Genomic DNA, 20,259 nt, shown 5'->3' on the forward strand with positions numbered 1-20,259 from the left:
ATATTGAATGAAGAGTGAGACAATGAAAAATAGGCTAGAAATTAAAAACCACAATTTTATTATGATACTTCTCTGTGAGAAAGATATGCATAGAAAAATAGTAAAAAATTTTGCATAGCATGTTGTTTTTTTTTCTAGAAGCCCTTTCAGGTAAATATGAAAGAGCTGTGTTCAGGTCAAGAAAAGGTTTTGGGTTTGGGCTTATTTGTTTGCTTGTTTTAATTTTGAAAGTCATTGTGTATTAAAATTCTGGAAAGAGAACCAGATTTATACTTTAGAGCCCAGTGTTTTAAGTATGCTTTAAGTGGAAGTGGTCAACTGAAGTAAACATGGATTTGAAGTACTGTTGTTAAGACATGTGGAGTGATGTGAAATCTGATGTTCTTGTGTCCTTGACATACCAATCTCTGTAGCTTGCCCTGGAAAAGTTAAAGACAAAAGTTGATTCCTGTCACTATGAGTTTGTCAGTAGCCAAGGCAATTGTAACAGGTTGTTTGCAGGGAAGCACAGATTTCCCCCTTGGTTTTGGTTCTTGGTGCTGTATTTTCTGCCATTGCTGCTAAGTTTTCTGCTGAGATAGTAAATAGGTTAAGATGCAGTATGTTCACTAAATTGGTTTGTTCTTGGGAAGTAAAATGTTGGATGTGCATTAGGTGTGCTTAGAATTCTCTGTGATTATCTGTCAAATGTTTCTGATACAGAATTTCAAGAGGTGATGCTATGTGTGTTTAGTATTTCTCATATAATTTTCTCTTTTTTTAGCCTCAGTTGGACACACACAAGCAGTGAAGACACACACAAGCAGTTCCATCACTCATGAGCCACATTAAAACTATCACTGCTTCTAGTGAGAAGTTGTAAAAAGGGCCCTCTTACTGAGCAGCCTTCCTATTGTTAATGTCCTTTAGGATTTCTATTTCTACATATGTTCAGTAGAGCATAAGCAGTGAGTACACATGCTTATGCTTACACTCTCTCAACTGAGAATTGAGATTGAAAATAAACCTCTTGTGATTTTGAATGGAGATGCTGACATTCTTTGGCATGGTGTTCCTTTTGTGAATGTAGTCCAAGTTTACTTTCAAACACTGTAATAATTTTTTTGTTTTCCCTGTAGGACTTGCTATATTAAAGCATGTGCTGACTCCACGGGTGAAGGCAACTCATGTAGCCATTGACACAATGAAAGACTATCTGGATGCAGTGTACGATGTGACTGTGGCTTATGAAGGCACTGTGGACCACAAAGGGCAAAGAAAACTGGCACCATCTATGACAGGTGAGTTGAGGCCTATGTGGCATGCTGTAGCCATATGTTTGTTCATATACAGAACCAACTTCAGGTGCTTTGAAATGCTCTGAAGATAATCTCCGCAGCACTTCAGCCATCCTACAGCCCCCTGGTAGGGCATTGTTCTAGCCACTGGGCTTTACAGGAGTTACCTGTGACACTCCTGCCCTCTGCTTCCCTACGCCAATTAATTCTAAATACAAGTGCCCTTTGCAGTCAAAGGGAACTTGGAGCCATAGGCAGCAGATTCCATTTACCTTCATGTTTATTTTAGCACTGGGATTTGGCATCTTAAATTCTCTCTCTTCCTCTGCTGTGCTACATATGTGTAGCTGTAAATATGTACATCTAATTGCTGAAGTGCATATATTTTAAAGGGAAAATGCATAGCAGTAGTATTTTACTGACAATTTTTCAAATTGCTGCACACAGCCAGTAATCTTACAAACACTCAACAGCATTTTATGCAAGTGGGCTTCACTTGTTTTAGTATTTTAAACCACCTACAGGACCTTAAGAAAATCAGATAAATTGGTTTTACGTTCCCTGAGTAATCTAACTGGAAAACATGTTCTGGAGTTTCTGTTGGGGAAAACTCAGGGACAAAGAGCTTCAGGGTTTGCTGCTTATTATGCTTGGTGGTGGACAGATAATTTATTCTTAAGTAAATAATTTGCCTGGACTGTTACTGGAGTGCCAGAGATCATCTTTCTTTCCATTTGTAGTTGCTGTGTTACTCAGCTGTATCTGTGCCTGTCTGTTGCTGGCTGGCTCAAAGTAGCACTTTTGAGTCCTTTTCACTACTGATACCAAGCGGGGAAAAAGCAGCTACAGTAGTTCCACAGAGCTCTCCAGAGTTTTGGGCAGGGGATCAGTGTCGACTGACGGACCTGCAGGGAGCTGCTCTAACTCTCTGCTCCTCAGCTCACCCAGTGTCACTGGGACTTGTTCCTTCTCCTGCTAAAAATAGTTTGTAGTGCAGCTGTTTCCATGTCACTTCATTAGCAGGTGTAACTCCTTGAGTCACATGCACTACTTCCCAGGTGCTAGTTGATTAGAGGTTCTGGAATTGTCTATTTTTACATTTTCACCCTGTTTGAAATTCTTTTGGATAGGTGAGAAACAAAACTGTCAACGCTATATAATAACTCAATACTTGTATTGTACTGTAATGTCTTAGGATGGTTCTATTTTATGTACATTTTGTTCGTAATGGGCACTTTATATGTCAAAAGTTCTTTTTGTGATTTAAAGTTATTATTTTTTCTAAATGCCTTCTGACCTTTTTACAGTACCTTTGGAGACTGAGCAGCCTCCTTCTTGTCCCATCACCCAACCCTTTCTAAGACCCCCTTCAAAACAAATAGGATTGTTTCTCCTTCCCTGCAGCATATCTTGTTTCATGACTTAATTGCTAGGCAGTTTCAGCCATTCTCATGCTGAACTTCTCACTGCCTAATGGTTAATTAAACTATTAAAATGTCATTACCTAATGATAAGATGGCAAATGTTCAAATTCCTTACAAGACCTCTTCACCTATTGAACCTTATAGTTTACATGAAGCATGATATTAATATGGAAGGGGAACCAACAAGCTGAATTTGTTTTGTGTTGGTGTCAAGCAGGAATCAGATGCTTTGGGGTGGCCACTCCACATCCAGCCTTTTGAAGCCTCCATGGCAGCAGTCCAGGCGTATCTTTCAGTCAGGCTTACTATTAGGGATGGGGTAATTGCTGGCTCAGCCTTGGGGTAAAAATAAGGCAGTAATACAGAACGAAGTGCAACCAACCAGCTGTTACTCCTTACAGAGCAGATAAATGATATATCCATGATAGATCAACATCACCTTCCATGCTATTGTGTCAGTCACATGTATTCCATACAACATAAATTATGTAGATTAAGAGCACTTTATGAATTACAGTGTGGAACGTAGTTGTCATTCTTTTAGGCTCTTCAGACACAAAATGACAGACAAACAATTTCTGTTCTAAGAGATGAAGATCATTTCACCGTTACGCAGAAGTCCAGCAACTGGTCTGTCAGGCATATAACAAGAAATGAATTAGGCATACTTCTGCATTTGACATTTTTTAGCATTATTTCTCTTTCACAGTGCTAAAATGAGTTATGCACACATGAAAAGGACGTCTTATTTCATATGAATGTTTCATATTTGTGTCAGTACTGGTTGAGAATTTTGTTTTTCATTCTCATCGGAATAAAATGGCAGTGCAATCCTGGTAATTTTTAAAAGATAAGGTTGACATGTCTTTTTCAATCTAGCAACACTGATTGAAATTTATTGCATGGAAAACAAACTTCTGATAAACACAACTTTACTTGAGGATTTTATTTCCCATACTATGATATTTCCCATGTGAATGAAATCTGAATTCCACACAGATACAGTGTTTCTTGAAATGCATTTTGCTTTCAGTTCTATAAATCTCAGTTCCTCAGAAGAGACAGTGCCATTTCAGGAAAAACCCCATACTTACCTAGGATATTTTCAGCTCTCGGCTGTTGTCTTCAGTAGTAAACAAAGTGAGTAGTAAACAAAGTGAGTTAAAAAGAACATTTTAGTGACTATGAAGAGTACTAGCACACTTCATCTGAAAAATTGTGTTAGCAAAATGTGAATGTGAAAAAAATTCTGAAAAAAAAGTGAATTGCTTTTTAAATTTTGTAGTGTGCAACTTTTAGTCTAAATAGTATTTCTTAGCAAAATTCATTTTTAAATTTTTTTTTTAAGTTCAGCAATCTTAAATGTTCCATTGACTTTCTCAATAGGATTAAAACACAGCATAGTATACTAGCAGCTGGAAAATAAACATTTCACCATAAGAACAGCGAATGTCAGACATACCTGATATAACATGGTGCCATTTTAGAGCAGACAAATTATTGTAGTATAGCCTTTCAAGGATATACTTGAATGTGTTGAGCTTTTTGTCACTACTTATGCATGTTCATATTTTTTCAGCACTTTCCAGTGTAGGTTTGCTTTAGAAGATACCAGATTTGATTAGTCTTCAACAGTGAACTAGATTAGATTCGCTTTACACAGGGATGTTGCTTTCTGCTGTTTCTTCACATCCGGTTGTAACCAATGGATGGAATATTTTTCCTACCATTTATTCATTCCCTTTATTACAAATTTGGATCTTGGTATGTTTGCAGTGGAAGTTTATCTGGTACATGGCAGCCTTTCTAAAGAATAGCAATTTTCCACAGGTTTCTCCCCTCGCTCTACTCCTGAAGATGGCTTGTCCAGATCATTAATGAAGAACATTGTGGTCTTGCTTGGGAAGGACCACGCTGCTAGGTGTATTTATTTGTGGTCATTAGAATAAGATGCAAATAATCATATGGGCACTGCAGCACAGCTGAAGGATATCTCAGGTACTGAAGTCTGGAAGAGCTATTTAGAAGGGAAAAGGAGGAGGAGAAACTTATGCTGAATTTGTTGATACTGTTTTACTACACTGTCATCAAGTGAAAAGCAGAAATAAGTTTGGGAAGAAAGGATGAGAACGTAGTTTTCCCCCTTCTGAATAAATGTGCTAAGCATTCACATCCAGCTTTGTCTGGTGTTAAGGGGCAGGTCTCATGGGACATGGGAACTGTTATCATTCTTGCACCTGAAAGAGCATTATGTACACATCTACATCTTTATTATTCTGCCTGAAGGCATTAGTGTATCCAGATGGTATTTATCTGGCCACGGTAGATGAAAGAGTGTGTGAAATAGCAGCATGTGACAATGATAAACACTGAATAAAAATAGCAAGTACATATAGAATCTGTCTTAAAGAAGTCAGAGGAATTCTTGAGAGTTATTGACTCTGCTGTATATCAGTTCCAGAACAAACACTTTTTAAAACGCCTGTGTATCTGTGCATTTCTGAAAATCTGTACATCACTTTGATCAGTATAATTTGAGGAGGTCAGACTGGCCTAACTTCCCTCAGGGAAAATACACTTTTGCAAAAGCTTGCACTTTTTCTAGGACCCAGTTAGACAGGGAAGTACAAGACTATAGAAAAGAAACTGGAGCAATAGAAAATAGTCTTAGTCTGGACTGTGACCCAGATGTGTTCACATCCGTTGTGTCTCAAGGTCCAAAGAATGGTAACAAGCACATGGTTACAGATGTGTTGAAAGAATTAAAAAGCTAAATTATTAAGCTGATAAACATTAACAGAACTATGAAACAATCCAGAGTAAGTTTTATAGTTATGCTAGCTGTCATTTTCTATTTCATGAAAGAATATTGGAGAGTAAATGTCACTTGTTTTTGAGTAACCAAAGAAAATATATAGATTAGACCTCAGGCTGGACTTTAGCACTGGTGAAATTTGTATCATGTGTAGGATGGCTTTTTAGCATGTACAGTAAGCCTCATATCAAAAACTTGTCATTCTGCATCTGTTCAAGCAGAGTCTAAGTAATAATTACCTTTCATATTTCCATATGTAAAATTTACATTGAGATGTTTGGAGGAATTTTGATAACGACACTAGCTGGCAGCATAGTTCTGTGGGGTTTGGACTAGATGATCTCCAGAGGTCCCTTCAAACCCTAAGAATTCTTCAATTCTGTGATATACTGTAAAACACTTTTCTTTTCAAGGAAAACCCTAGTTTTATTTTGTGCAAAATATTAAAACTTTTTTAATAACATGATTTCACCAGGTACCACAAGGAAAACTATCATTCTGTTTTAGCTGAATACATTTTCACTTGTCCTTTGTAGGACTAGAGCTGTCATTTTAGACCACTTGTAATTCCTTACTAGAAGTAGTTTGAGTACCATGAAAACCTGTCTGTTAATTTAGGGATGACTTACGTGTAGTGGCACTTTCAACACAGATGTGAGCCTATGTATCAATATTCTGCAGATAAGAACAGTCTGGGTAAATGCAAAGTATTTTCATACTGAAAGCATTAAACATTGTACCTCTGGTCAAAAACCACGTCACCAAAGAGCAGCATCAGTTTATGGGAGTGTATGAAAGCCTTGATGTAGTTCAGCAGAGAAAATGAAGGTCAGTCTGCACATGAGTAGCACCTCTGCTTCTTTATCCATCTGAAAACAAGGAATAAAGATGTCAACTGTGTTTGGAATTCTTGTAGCTCAGTTTCTTGTCTCCACCATCAGCCAGTCTTGGATGCCTAAGGAAGAATGCAAGATTCAGGCAACCCTAAATTTGTCTAACTTTTCCCAAATCACAGACACCTGTGGGCACTGTGTCTGTGTGCTCACACCCCCTTGGTGGGCGTAATGATGCTCCGCAGCTCCCTCCAAGCACAAGGCATGTTTTCCTCTGATTGTAAACCAGATTATTGTGCATCTCAGTTATTCCCAAGCAGCTCTTGCTGAAGGTAAGCATCTGTAGTGCATCTGTAGCTTCCCTTAGGGAAATTGTGCTCTGAAAACACATGGTCATCAGGAAACCTCTGTTACACAAGAGGCTCTTGAAAGTATTTACACTGGAGATTCATAAAATTACCCTGTACCCTGGACCTCCTGCACATGTGAGAGGAAGCATTCCACTCCTCAAGCAGCCATTTATTTACAAAGGCTCAAGGAACTCCTGATCTTTATGCAAAAGTGTATCTAAACCCTGAGGATAACAAAAACAACTTGAACTTCTTCACACTGTCAGCTTTGGCCAAAATATGTTGCTGTTTTGAGAGTCTGTGTTTATTTTTGGGGTTTTTATACATCACAGTCCTTTTCTTCTACTCTGTGGTGCTGTTCTCTGTTTATAAAAACAGACTGTCTGAAAGAAAGGCAAAAACATCAATACTAGCAGTACTGGCACAGTTCCTAACAGATCCTGGTTTTTTGCTATAGAGCACGTAGTTTTGAACTGGTCCACTCCTTGTATCTTTTGTTGCCTTTTTTTCTTAACTGCTTTTTTTTTTGCTTTTTTTTTTACTTCTAAAACTTTAAAAATGTTCCAGGGAAAACACAGGTATCTCCTGAATTTGCTCATTTTCAGTCACCAGTGGTGGGATACCCTCTAGATGTAATCCACAGACCTGACCTGATTCATGTTCTGTCCACGTTCTGTTCCTGGCAGCATATTGATCAAAGCTGCTATGCTTTTGTAGGAAACCTCCTGCTCACTCAGCCAACATAAAGTATTCACATATTGTTACAGAGTAGTACAAAGGCCAGAGTGCTTCTGTTAGTGTAACAGATTAAAGCCACTCAAAGATGATTTCAGTGAGCTATAATGTGCAAGTACTGTGGGTCATCATCAGAGACCATCTTGGAACAGCAAGACAACTTACATGACAATATGCTGCTCTCCATTGCTAATATCAGTATACTGAACTATAGATACCATCTTCTAATAATAGGAATTCTAAGAGATTCTTTAGATCAGCATCTTCAGGAAGATACAGGCAAGTGATTGTTTACCCTTGAATTTGCAGGATTTGTGGAGCTGTAGTCCTTATCTGCCATCTTCAGGATTTTTTTTTTAAATTGTTGTATGCTTCCCTCTGCTTCCCATCTCCAAACTGAAAATTCAGCCTTTTTAATGTCTCCTTGTTTGTAATGGAGGTACTTTTCCTCCTTAAATGTTATAGTTGGTCTTTTCTGTGGCCTTCTCTGAGTCCACTACATCCTCCTTCAGATGCAGAGACCAGAAGTGCACATACAATTTAAAATGTGAATTCATAATTTTTATCTGTAGAGTGACTCTCTTTGCCTTGTTCTTGATGTCCTTCCTCAAGCTGCCTAGTATTTGGGGGATTTGGGGCTGCTGCTGAGAGGATGGTTTTAGGGAAGGGTCAGCAACTCCCAGATTGTAATCACCAATTCCAAGTTAAGCGTCATGTAATCAGGGATTCGGTTATTTTTTTTCCCCATGTTTGTTTACACAGAAGCTTGGCTGCCACATTTTCACCCTGTTTGTTCAGCTTCGAGGGCTTTTTGAAGTTCAGCCAACGTTTGACTACCCAAAAGAGCTCAGGGTCTTCTGAAAGAGATGTGAGAAACTGGAGCATTCACAGTTTGCTCCCTTCTTCAACTCATCAGTCATGAGACAGAGTAAAACCAGTCCTGGCACCAATCCTCAGAGGACCCCAGTCACCAAGTCTTTTCCCTCCCTAAGTCCTTCCATTTGCTTCCTCTTCTTTAAGCAGCTTTTGGTCTATAAAACATGATTTCCTCTAATCCTGTGGTAGCTTAATTTCTTTAATAGCCTTCAGTGTGGAATCTTATCATAGGCTTTATGAAAATTCAAAAATATCATGTCCAGTGAATCCCCTTTATCTGCCTGGTCCTTGACACTTGTAGAAATCCAGCAAGCTGGTGGGGACAGGATTTCCCTTCACAGAATCCACACCAAACCTTTTTCAACAGGCTATGATTATCTGTGTGCTCAGTGATTTTATTACAGACCTGTTATCTTACCCAGTGATGTAAGACTCTGGTCTGTATTTCTGTATTTCCCAGCATCATCTCTTAAAGTCCTTGTTTGTAGAAGGGAAAGTCCCCATTTTTCTGGTACAATGGCTGTTTGTGATGATAGGTTACAGATCTCTTTGTTTTTAAATTCCACATTTGAGAGCTTCTGGATGAATGCTGTCTGGTCTTGGTGACTTCCTGATATCTGACTTGTTTGTTTATATTTAGTCTAATATTTTCTGTCTGTTTACTTATTGATCTAGTTCCTTTGAATGATCTGGTACAAAGAATGCAGTGGGTGTAGCAATCAAACATTTTCAACAAGAAAGAATGATGCAAGCAGATACATTCTCTTCTCTTGCATGGGCTTATACTTGACCATGAGCGCTGGTCTTCACACTTTTGTCATCCAGCAATCCTACCAGTGGCTTATCAAGTTTACTGCTTTTAATATACTGAAAAAAGTTAAAATAGATCACCCTTTATGTTTTTTCAACTTCATTTTTAGTCCTCTTAAGTTTATGCTCATATTTGGCATGAGCAGTTTTGTGGCTTTTCCTTACCTGGATGAACTTTCCATTCTGCAAAGAGGAGAAGAAGGTAGGGGTAAAAACCTTGATTTTTTCATTAAAGTCATACATATGATTTTCAGACCCACACAGACTTTCCTTTTACAGTGTTAATGTTTTATGCATGCTTCTATTACAAGTTTTTCTGGGGTTTGGTATTTGGTGAGTTTTTTAATAACCTCTAGGTTGCTTTCCTTTGGACTGTATACTTTAGGGTGTTTTGACACTTTGTCTTCCCTCCTATTGTGTACTTCCTTTAATTCATAGAATCATTAAAGTTGGAAAAGACTTCCAGGATCATGAAGTCCAGCCTTCAACCAAACACCATCCACACCCACTAAACCTTATCACAAAATGCCACATCTGCTTATTTTTTTAACACTTCCAGGGATTACAACTTCACCACTTCCCTGGGCAAGCCAGTTCTAATGCATGACCACTCTTTCAGTGAAGAAAGTTTTCCTAATATCTATCCAGCCTGAACTTCTGTGGTGCAACTTGAGGCCATTTCCCTTGTCCTGTCATTAGCTACCTGGGAGAAGAGGCCAACCCCAAAGAATTCTGCATTTATGTACTGGATTCTTTCTCTACAACACTGAAATTAATTGTATTGTGGTTGCAGAGCAAGACCATACCAGGAACAGCATCTTTTCTTGTGAGTTTTCTTACTAGTTCTTCCAGGAATTTTTTTTTTTTTTTCCCCCTGGTGTTTTTGTCTGATTGGTTGGGTCATCTTAGTTTGGATTTATTTGGGATTTTTTTCCTCTGCTCATCCTGCTGAAGTATCAATGCAGTTCGATAAAGGTAGCTGGAATCTCACACTCTAGCTGTCAGTCCTGAACTTGCAGGTCTCAATCTGTCTTCACAGTTTCTGCTCACTATTATTACTTACTTGGAAATAATTTAATTATTTATCTTATATATATTCTACTAGAGTCTGGATTCTCCATCCACAAGGATTTTATTGTGCTTTTGTCTCTTTATTATATAAAGCTATTATACCTTTGTAATTTTTCATACACAGTTCCCTGCTCTCACTTGTACATTCTCTTCTGTCATTCCTGGTAGTCTGGTAACATTGCTCACTCCTGCAAGCCCACCTGGATGCCTGCTTTACAGGAAGGAGTGATCTCTTCGTGACAGTAATTCTTGTAATGTCTTCATATTTAGGCTCCTCATGTTGGTACAGAGGCACTTCTGAATCTTTCCCTCACAATGAATTTTAGCTACATCTACATCATGTTACACCCATCTGAACAAGATGTTTTTTCTGACTTTCATTCTCGCCCAGCTGCCAGTTGAAACAGTCTCTAATTTTCAGTTTTTGTGGCTAGCACCCTGGCCTAATAATGATCTAGGTGCATCCCATTTTTCACTTCAAAACATCCCACATCTCCTGAGCCATGTCCTCCTCACACTGTACCCCTTGTGCGTGCATGGGGGGACTGATCTCTGTGTGCATGTAAGTCCATCCACAAAGCATTGGCAGTATTCCTGAGAGCTCTATTCCACAAGTGCAGGCTACTTTCCTGGCTGCAAGCCTCAGTCTGGGCTGCACAGCATCCCTTCCACATTTCCCTACATCCACAGTACTCACAGGTACTGGTGCTGCTCCTCCACTGCTGCCTGGGGCAACTCCTGTGATCAACCTCTGGCCTGGGATGTTTGCTTTCCTGTCTAGTGCTGCTTTGCTCTAATGCTGCTTTACTTTGTTAGAGCAGGTCGTGAAATAGTTTCCTGTCAGCTCAGCTTGGGATGATGGAAAGCATGAAGCTGAGAAACAACACAGCACTTAAATTTATGTTTGTTTTGCTGTTTGATTGTTAATTTGGTGTACAAAGTAAATGGAAGTGGAGAGACGGGATTTCTTTGAAGAGGAGATAGTTTACAAACTGCTTTGGTAGCTGAATGCTGAAGTCTAGACTAATGCAAGAGAAATTAATTGAGAAATTAAGAAAGAAATTAATGGAGAAAGTATCTGCAGTCCAGAGGAATGTCTCTGCTGTCATGGTTTTGCCTGTAAAACTATACAAACAACACCTCACAATAATGTTCTCTTACTGAAGAGACATGTTTTTACACATTTGAAATGCTAGCTACTTAGAATAAATACACATTATTCAGATTTCATTTTCCTGTGATATCCCTATCAATTTATCACAAATGTTACTGAAATCTGTTAAAACAGGAGAGGTTTTGGGGCTCTTTAAGTGGACATAACTAAGTCAGGCCTCAGTTTGTCCATTCTTAATTTTGAAGGACTTCAGCAACAACTACATTGCAGTAGAAGAGCCAGTGTAGGAGGTTGAAATCTGAGCTACTTTATTGATGCCATATTTAAAGTGCATATAAAAATAGACTTCATTAGTAATTGAAAACTGGAATATCTGTTTAAGTGTAACGCTGCTGTCACAACTTTCTTAAGGGACAAGGCAAATAATTTGGAGTGGTAGAATAAATTTATGTGGTTCAGAAGGGGAAACTAGTCTGAGGCCACAACCATTGTTGTTTGTCCTTTCTCAGTTACAGATAGGTCAGTGTTTCAGAGCTTCTCTCCTCCCTCAGTTTCCCTGGTAATGCTGGTAATTCCAAAGAGAATTAATTGGCTTTTGAAGGTGAGGAGTTGAGAACTGGTAGAATTTTGCAGAAGCCCCAAATATTGGTTTGCAGTTAAAAATTCTGTGGATTCAGTTCCTTTCCTGGGGCTGTTGCACCTCATTTGTTAATCCCAGTGCTGCAATTATTCCCCCTCTGAAGCCCTGTGTTAGTGTGAATCCTGTTCCACTGAAGGAGGGGTACAGTGTCACAGCTCAAGAACAAAAAATGCTCAATCCACTTTATTATTTTCAATTCCTTCCTTCTGCTGTGCTTGGTCACTAGAAGCATTATAAACATTTTGTGCTTATATCTGTTATTTAGCCAGATAGAACGTTTATTAGGAAATTATCTCCCTCAGGAAAGTCAGTCCATTTGGCTCCCACACAAGTTGTTAGTGTTCATTTAACCCAAATTGTACAGGGTTCTTGACTAATGCTGTCCCCAACATAATGTTTGCTTGCAATGTATGATTTGCATCTCTGTTTTGTCTCTTGAAGGAAAGTTCAGGCTTGCTTGTTCCTGCTGTTAATTATAACAAATTCTGGCAAGCTTAGGAATCTGAAAAGCCTGTCAGATGTTGGCCTTAAGGGCTAGTGGATGTAATTTGCGCATAATAAATTGCTTCAATAAGATTTTGTTTCTTAGCTTAATTACATAAGTCTTTTGGGAGTTAAGCTAATGTGAAATTAAGGGTCATGGGACCACCACAAACCGATGGAGGTCATGGTGATAAAATCCAGCTGTTTCTTCTCACAATCAATCTCCAATATCTAATTGTCATCCTTATCCAATGGTGTTCTTATGTGATTGCTGTGACACTCTAGATTGGGGGAAAAAATGTTGGGTTAGTTGCATTAAACATTGACATGAATTGGATAATTAAACACTAGTCATTACCTGACTTAGTTGACTGCATGCATTACAGTGTCATCTGCAGATGTCCTGAATACCCAGGCTTTGGATACAGACTTCAAATCAATGTGTGGGAATCATGACCTTCCCCAGGGGTAGCGCCTGAAGTAGCAGATCACACAGCCCTGAGGCTGAACTAAGTCAAACTCAAAAGGGAGGGTGAGGTTGTTGGGGAAGGCACTGGGATTCACAAAGGTGAGAAATAATGACAAAGTTAAGGATCTTGACATATGGGGATTCGATTTAGAGTGGTTGAAGATCATAGTGGGAAGTGGTAAGAATCAGCTTGCATTGGAACTTGGGCCTAAGGTGGAAAGCCAGCAGCAACACTCAGATATTTGAAGAGGGGATTTTGTTACATTGTTCTATAATCATTTTGTACAATTCTAAATAGAATTGTAGAATTGCTACACTTCAGCTTCAGTGGGGAAAGGTGTTTCTTTTGAAATACTCATGTCATGAGCTTTGATTTGTTTATGGTTTTCCTTAATAATTTATAACTGAGTTATCAGTAAAGACTTGTTTGTTCCTATGCAGAATAGCCCATGTGCTATGAAGCAAAAGAAACATACACTATACAATTCACAGAACGTTTTAAATACCTCCTAAAGCTGGATCTTCAGCTTTAACTGAATATGCATACCATAGATGCTTTTTATAGAAGTCCAGTACAGAAAAAGACCAGATCATCTGGCTTCCAGGCATTTGTTTTCTAGATACAGTTTTGCATATTGTTAGAATGTTCCACTTAATAGGTAATGCCACTCAAAAGAGGATTTGTACATCATGAACATTATAAGCATTTAAGACACGGATAATACATCTGTCATTTTAAGATATTAATAGTACACTTTTAGGTGCTCATATAGTCAGTGACCTTCATGTAGTGGCCTGGATAGTATCCTTAGAGAAACAGCCCTGCAAAACCCTTTCTTCACATTAAAGCAAGAGTAAAAAAAAAAAAAAAAAAATGTGGTTAGTAAAAGCATTGAACATAAATCTGAAGAAAATGTCTACATTTACCATCATTCCATACTCAGAGTCCTTAACTTACCATCTTACATGCTTAACTTCCATCTAATAGCTGTAGCTAGGAGAAGGTTCTACCAGAAACCTCTTGGCAACAGCTGTGTTTGCTGCTCCATAGCCAAGAGATGGACTTGTGCCTGGATGGAGCACATATCTAGCTCTCCAGCTGATGGTGTGGGGCCATGTTGCTCCCTTTATGCTGTGGTTTGGTGAAGGGCTCTGAGCATGATATCCAGGCAGAAGAAACACAAAGTACCTTACAGATTTCTGCATCCAAGTGCCTCAAGGCCTTAGGGTTCTCTTTATCTTTTCTCCTTACCTCCCCCTCTGCAAGCATACACACACATTTGCATCAAAAGGCTTTTAAAATTCCTTAAGGCAATTTCTAGTATGTGATAAGGGCTGTTTTTACAGCAGAGTCCTTACAAATCAATAATCCTGTAAAGATGAAAAACCAATAGGGGGATATCTGCTTTGGCAGACAGCAATAAAGATGTACATGCTGTAAAAATTTATTTGCACATTCATTCCTCCAGATACCCCTTACAGTTACAGGTCAAAGTCTTATGTGCGTCTGCACTGCTCTCTGAAAAATGTCAACAACCTAAAGGGACCACCCAGCCTGTGTTACATGTGTTCCCTGTATGTATTGTAGGAAGGCACTTGTGGTACTTTTCAAAATGGGGTGACTATCTAAATTTCTGAGGACTTCCATCCTCACATCATGCAAATCTCAGTCCAGGGGTACTGTGGTTACTGCAGTACCCCTTGCTACTGATAAATGTAAATGGTTACCAATACACACTGCGCAGGATTTCACATTTACTACATGCAGTATATTACAGTAATCATTTTTACCACTTGTTAGTTGTAAGAAATCCCACAAGGCCTTTTGAGTAATGGAGTTTAGTTTGTCCTTAATGCTTGCTTGGTAAGTTTGTCTAGGGAGAAATTGAGGAAATGGGGGAGGGGTGGAGGGCAGGGGGGAGGCAGTCTGCAGTAGGGCTGTCTTGAGCTCTGTGAGACAGAAGAAAAATGAAGGGATACAAATTGGAAAGCAGCATTTTGTTCCGAGTCTTCTGCCCTATTATACTTTTTAATTATAGCTTATTACTTAAACTGAAGCATACTTTCTCTCCTGGAGATGCTTTGGAAAATCACTGTAATTCCAATTTTGTCATCTAGCAGCCAACAAAATTTAGATTTTAAAAAGGACAAGCAAAGAGGATTACTAACTTTAAACAAAATTGCAGAATTGATAACTTTATGACATCAAAATTACTGCATCTGACGCTATTGAATGAGTAGACTGCTGCTGAGTTAGAGGGTAATGTTTTCAAGCACAGCCTTTTGCAGTTAGCAAGGTGTGTTTTAGGACAGTTTTTCCATGTTGTACATGATAGTGATCCACCATTTCAGGTGTGTAGGCCAGATGGTTTCTAAATTCAGTGAAGTGCTCAGGATCCAAACATAAGGAGGGAAGGTTTTTGAGCACTGAAGTTAGGCTTCCAAGGCACTTAGAGTCAGATTTTTTGTGTGTATTCATAACTCAGTTTTTTTTTAACTTAAGTCATGTTGTTTTGCTCTCTTCTTAGAATTTCTTTGTAAGGAATGCCCAAGAGTTCATATTTTCATTGACCGAATTGAGCTGAAGGACATTCCAGAAGAGCAGATGTATATGAGAAGATGGCTTCATGAACGTTTTGAAATAAAGGATAAGTGAGTAGAAATATGTAGAACTTTCTGTTTTAAGAGTCTGCCTTATTTCTTTTATATTAACAAATATACCCATGATTTCTGTGTTACCAGCTGTGCCAGCTGTAGGGCTCTCTGAAGAGGGGTACCTCTATGAATAGAGTGGAATGGAATGGAATGGAATGGAATGGAATGGAATGGAATGGAATAGAATGGAATAGAATAGAATAGAATAGAATAGAATAGAATAGAATAGAATAGAATAGAATAGAATAGAATAGAATAGAATAGAATAGAATAGAATAGAATAGAATAGAATAGAATAGAATAGAATAGAATAGAATAGAATAGAATAGAATAGAATAGAATAGAATAGAATAGAATAACATAACCTTGTGGTTAAACCTGTTGCTCATGAGGCTGGGATTCCTCAGGTTTTGACCTTCTTTAGACTGAAGAAGTATGAGTTCCAGGCAAGTCTCATATTCATCTGAATACTCTCCATTCATCTTCTCAGTTAATTCCTGTGAAGGAATGTAAGATGCCTGTGTTAGGCAAGCAAGAAAAAGCAGTGTGATTCTGGCCTTGTAATCAGTGTTAAGTTGGAGTGATAGAGAGGCAGGTCTTCATCTAATCTCTTCTGCCAAAATTGTTTATGAATCTTTCATCCAGATAGCGACTGGATAAAAACACAGTTAACCCCAAAATTCCTACCTTCACTGGGGAAATAGGTGAAGTAGAAGCTTCATTTGTCCATTTTTGAATTGTGGCAGAAGTAAAGTGCCTGGCTTCCTCCAGCATTGCCAGATAAGGTCACTAGTGAGTATACACAGCAGATCCTGGGGGACCTTGTTCTCCAGAAGGACTTTGTGCCTAAATATAGGATTTAAGTATTGTTTGGGAGATGAGGTTTTAATTTGCCAGGTCTGAAGTCCTGCTTAAGGGAGCTGAATCTGTTTACTTTCTAAATCATTGAACACTTTGAGTGAGACAGAAATTTCCCTGGTTCTTCAGTTCTGTTCTGCTTTAATATTGTTCCACCAGTCTCACACTCTATGGAAGTAAAAAATGTATTCATTTCTCCTGAGAACTTTGAATTCATATAGAAGTTAACATGACTATCTGAAAACATGGCACTGTTACTAAAGTGTCTTAGACAGTTAGGATCACTAAAAAGTTTTCTTTACTTTTGAAAGATAAAAAGTCTGAATTTAATTTAAATAGATAAGGTAAGCTGATACATAAAATAAAAGGCTGTCCAGTGTCTGTCCCTTTAGTTATCTAGTGAAGATGAACAAAACTGGATCATCCATGTGTCATTGTAAGCTCCTGTTCACTGGAACATCTTTCCTGGGAACAAAACAGTCTGTAAGGCAATTTTAGAGATAGTTAAAACAAAATCTCAGGATTTCCAGACCCATTTATTACTGTTTTTTAAAACTAGGAGAAAAAATGTTACTACTAAGCTGGTGATGTAGCATCTTACTCTTGCATGTTCAGCTTCCAATATATTCAGTGTCTTGTGAGCCCTTGTTATTTATTAGTTTATTTTATGAAGATACTTCTTCCTCCTCCTTTGGTGTTCAGTGTATTGTTTTGTCCTACAGTATTGTCCAGTGCTCTGGGCTTTTCTGCTAAATGCTGAATGAAAGTGATTCTTGTCAACTTTTATATTCACTGTTGCAGTTGGTCCACAAGGAAAACATGGCCTTAATGCTTACAAGGGTTCAGGTTGAGCATTTTGACATGCACCATATTTGTAAGGCATAGTCATTATTTGAACTTGTTACAGAGGAACATATTATGAGGTCTTTTGTTAAAAATAAGATAAAAGTAAGGCTACTTAAAATGTTTTAAGCTACTGTCTGATTTTCACTATCTCCTTTTTCTCTGCTTGTAGGTTACTAATAGAATTTTATGATGCAAAGGATTCTAAAAGAAGAAATAAGTTCCCTGGGAAAAGTGTTCATTCCAAACTAAGCCTCAAGAAAACTTTGCCATCTTTGCTGTTTTTAGGTGGCCTGACTGCTAGTATGCTTCTGACAGAATCTGGAAGGAAACTCTATGTAAAAACATGGATATATGGAACTTTAATTGGCTGCCTCTGGGTTAGCATTAAACCATAAGCAGATGTTAGTCTCCAATCAGTGAAATGTGCAGTCTTTTCTTGCACATTGCACCAATTTTTTTCCTGACTTTATAGAAAAAAAGTGTAAATAAAGCCTTATTGATCGAATATTGGAAATAATAGATTTTGTGACTTAAGCCTCTGTGTGGTTGGTCTGGGGAAAATAAATGTAGATTTTCAAATTTGCTACTGATTTTTGCTGGAATAATGACAGATAAACCGAGTCATATGATAAATTGCTTTCCCCATGAACTAACATCTATCTCTGCAAATTTGAAGAAGTATGAGTTATGCATAAGGGTGTCTTATGTGGACCTGTGAATGTATTTACAGAGATTAATTTAGGGTATATATTTATTCTTCTGATATTCATGTTGAATTTTTGTTACTCTGTGGTGCATTACAGCAGCTCAGTTGCATCTATCCCAGCTGTATTGCAACTATAGTCAAGAACTTTTTTTTAATTTTAATTTTGCTCTTCGGTTTTCACTAAATACTGTGTTCTTTAAAAGGGACTGTGTAAGCTGGCAAATCATGAGATGGTACCAGAAGCAGAATACAATGTTCCTGAGAACAATTGTTCATGGGGAAGAAGCTCTGTTTATCTAGTGCATGATTTTTGATTATACTGCAGTATTAGGTGATTATTTTTCATATGCAAAACATTAAATTGTACCAAGCAAACAGCTTATTTTGCTCATCTCGTATTTGTGCATAAAAGGAATGTGTGCAGTGTAAGGAAATGTGAAGTTTTTGTTTCTGGCCAGAATCCTTGTAGCCTCCCTTGTGTCTGCATTACCCCTCGCACCATGAGTGTTCAGCTGAACTCACACTCTTCCATATGTACGTGCCATAAGCAGAAATTTCCTGTTACCTCACGATTTTCTGGAAGCAAACCTTGTTGTTTGGGAAGTGCACAGAATCACTGTAACTTCAGGAGTGGCAATGAGGAACCTTCAGGTGTTCCTGCTAAATCTGGAGTGTGTGCCTTTCCCACTAACTTGATTTAGTCTGGTGTTTCATAGGCTGGCAGTCATCTCTGTGTTGTAGTGTCACACTAGATTCTGAGTCATTCTAGGCCATGCAGACTGCACTTAGGTTGAAGTTATAGGGTTGATGTATGTGATTTGCACAGTAGATAATAGTCAACAGAATGCATATCCTATTAGTATTTCACCTGCTTGAAAATATACTTTAAAAAGCAAAATCAACAAACCCTATGAAAGTCTGTGATTCTCAAGGCTGGTATATTTGTTGGGGAAAGCCATTTCCTGATTCAAGGGAACAATCTGTATGTACAGCAATGGGGTAGGAAAGAAGATGTATTTTATCTTCTTCCATTAGGGAATTGGACTCCTTGTATCAAAATTAAAAACCTAGAGAATATTTTTATATCACACTTGCAAGCTTTAAATGTGCATCTCTTTCTAGCTTCAGTATGATTTGTCTTGCTTTAGAGTCCATTGTCAGTTAAACATCTCTTAAAATTATATCTGTTTTTCAGATTCCACCATTGCCAGTTAAGTAAAGGTTTTACCGTGTGAGGGTGGTTTTGGTTTGTTGTTTTTTTTTTTTAGCAGAATGTTACAGAGGAATTACAGTTCCACCTTAAAATCATTCAGTACAATTTTCAGTTTGCAGTTCTGTGTCCTTCCATAATGGATTTTGTCACTAGAGTTATTTATATCGGTGATTGATTCAGGATATGTTGATGAACCATTTTAAAAACAATGACTGGGAACAATGTTGAAAAACAGTATTGTTATTAGGCTGTAAAAAAAAAAAAAAAAAAAGCGAGCCATTTTATGTAACAGCCAAATGTGCTTACATGTAGTTCTTCCTATTCTCAGCTGACTGTTACCAGTGGGTATAACCAGAAGGCAACGTTCCTATGTTAGCGTGAGGTTTTTCAGTCATGGAAAAAGATTTTACTCTGACATGACTAAATTTCTTTGTAACAGCTAAGAATAACATTTAATTATACATCAAAAATAAATGCAAACTGCTTAATTCATTTGTAGGAAAGTAACTGCTATTTTGGAGAGCCTAATTACATGAAATATTGGATCTCTCTTGCTGTTTAAGTACCAGGAATATAATTGACACAGTGCAGCAAACAAACAGGATGTTTATTTTGAACTTTATTCTCTATGTTAATCTTTTATTTTTTTTTCCTTGCCATTAATTTATGAAGTTTTGAAACTGTAATTTGCTGATGTATTTGGCATTGGGAGTATCACATGCTATTTCTAAATATGCACTGATATTAACTTGAAATATTTCTTCATTAAAATAAGAAGAGCCAATGCTCATTCAACTTTTTTGTCCTGTCTGCTTGTTCGATTTTTTCTGAACTTTGATGTTTGTAATTTGGAACTGTTTAAACAAAGGCTACAAGTGTGGTTTTAAGTCCCCAATGGAAGGACTTGTGTGAGAAGCAGTCAGCTGAAAGGAAACAACTTTGTCTTTTTTTCCCATGCAGCCAGAAATGTGTTGGAATTGATCTGTCCTTGTTCCAATGCAACACATCACCAGGTCAGTTGAATTGCAATAGCTTTTCACCCCTGAGCACCTGCACCCTTTGCTGCTTGTTAATGATGTTCATT

At 38.0% G+C, this 20,259-nt stretch overlaps 1 protein-coding gene across 1 annotated transcript in view; it reads left to right on the forward strand.

Moving 5' to 3' along the window:
- AGPAT5 (1-acylglycerol-3-phosphate O-acyltransferase 5) overlaps positions 1-19,970 on the forward strand; it is a 55,868-nt gene extending 35,898 nt beyond the window's left edge. The window contains exons 6-8 of the mRNA XM_086876035.1: positions 1,119-1,280; positions 15,426-15,549; positions 17,426-19,970. Of these exons, the coding sequence (XP_086732161.1) occupies positions 1,119-1,280; positions 15,426-15,549; positions 17,426-17,651 (512 nt within the window). The 3' untranslated portion in view covers positions 17,652-19,970. The remainder of the gene's footprint in view (positions 1-1,118; positions 1,281-15,425; positions 15,550-17,425) is intronic.
- The last annotated feature ends 289 nt before the right edge of the window (positions 19,971-20,259 follow it).

The sequence above is a fragment of the Cyanistes caeruleus genome, chromosome 2 (assembly GCF_971803275.1).
Source record: "Cyanistes caeruleus chromosome 2, bCyaCae1.hap1.1, whole genome shotgun sequence".
In the NCBI taxonomy this organism is placed as follows: domain Eukaryota; kingdom Metazoa; phylum Chordata; class Aves; order Passeriformes; family Paridae; genus Cyanistes; species Cyanistes caeruleus.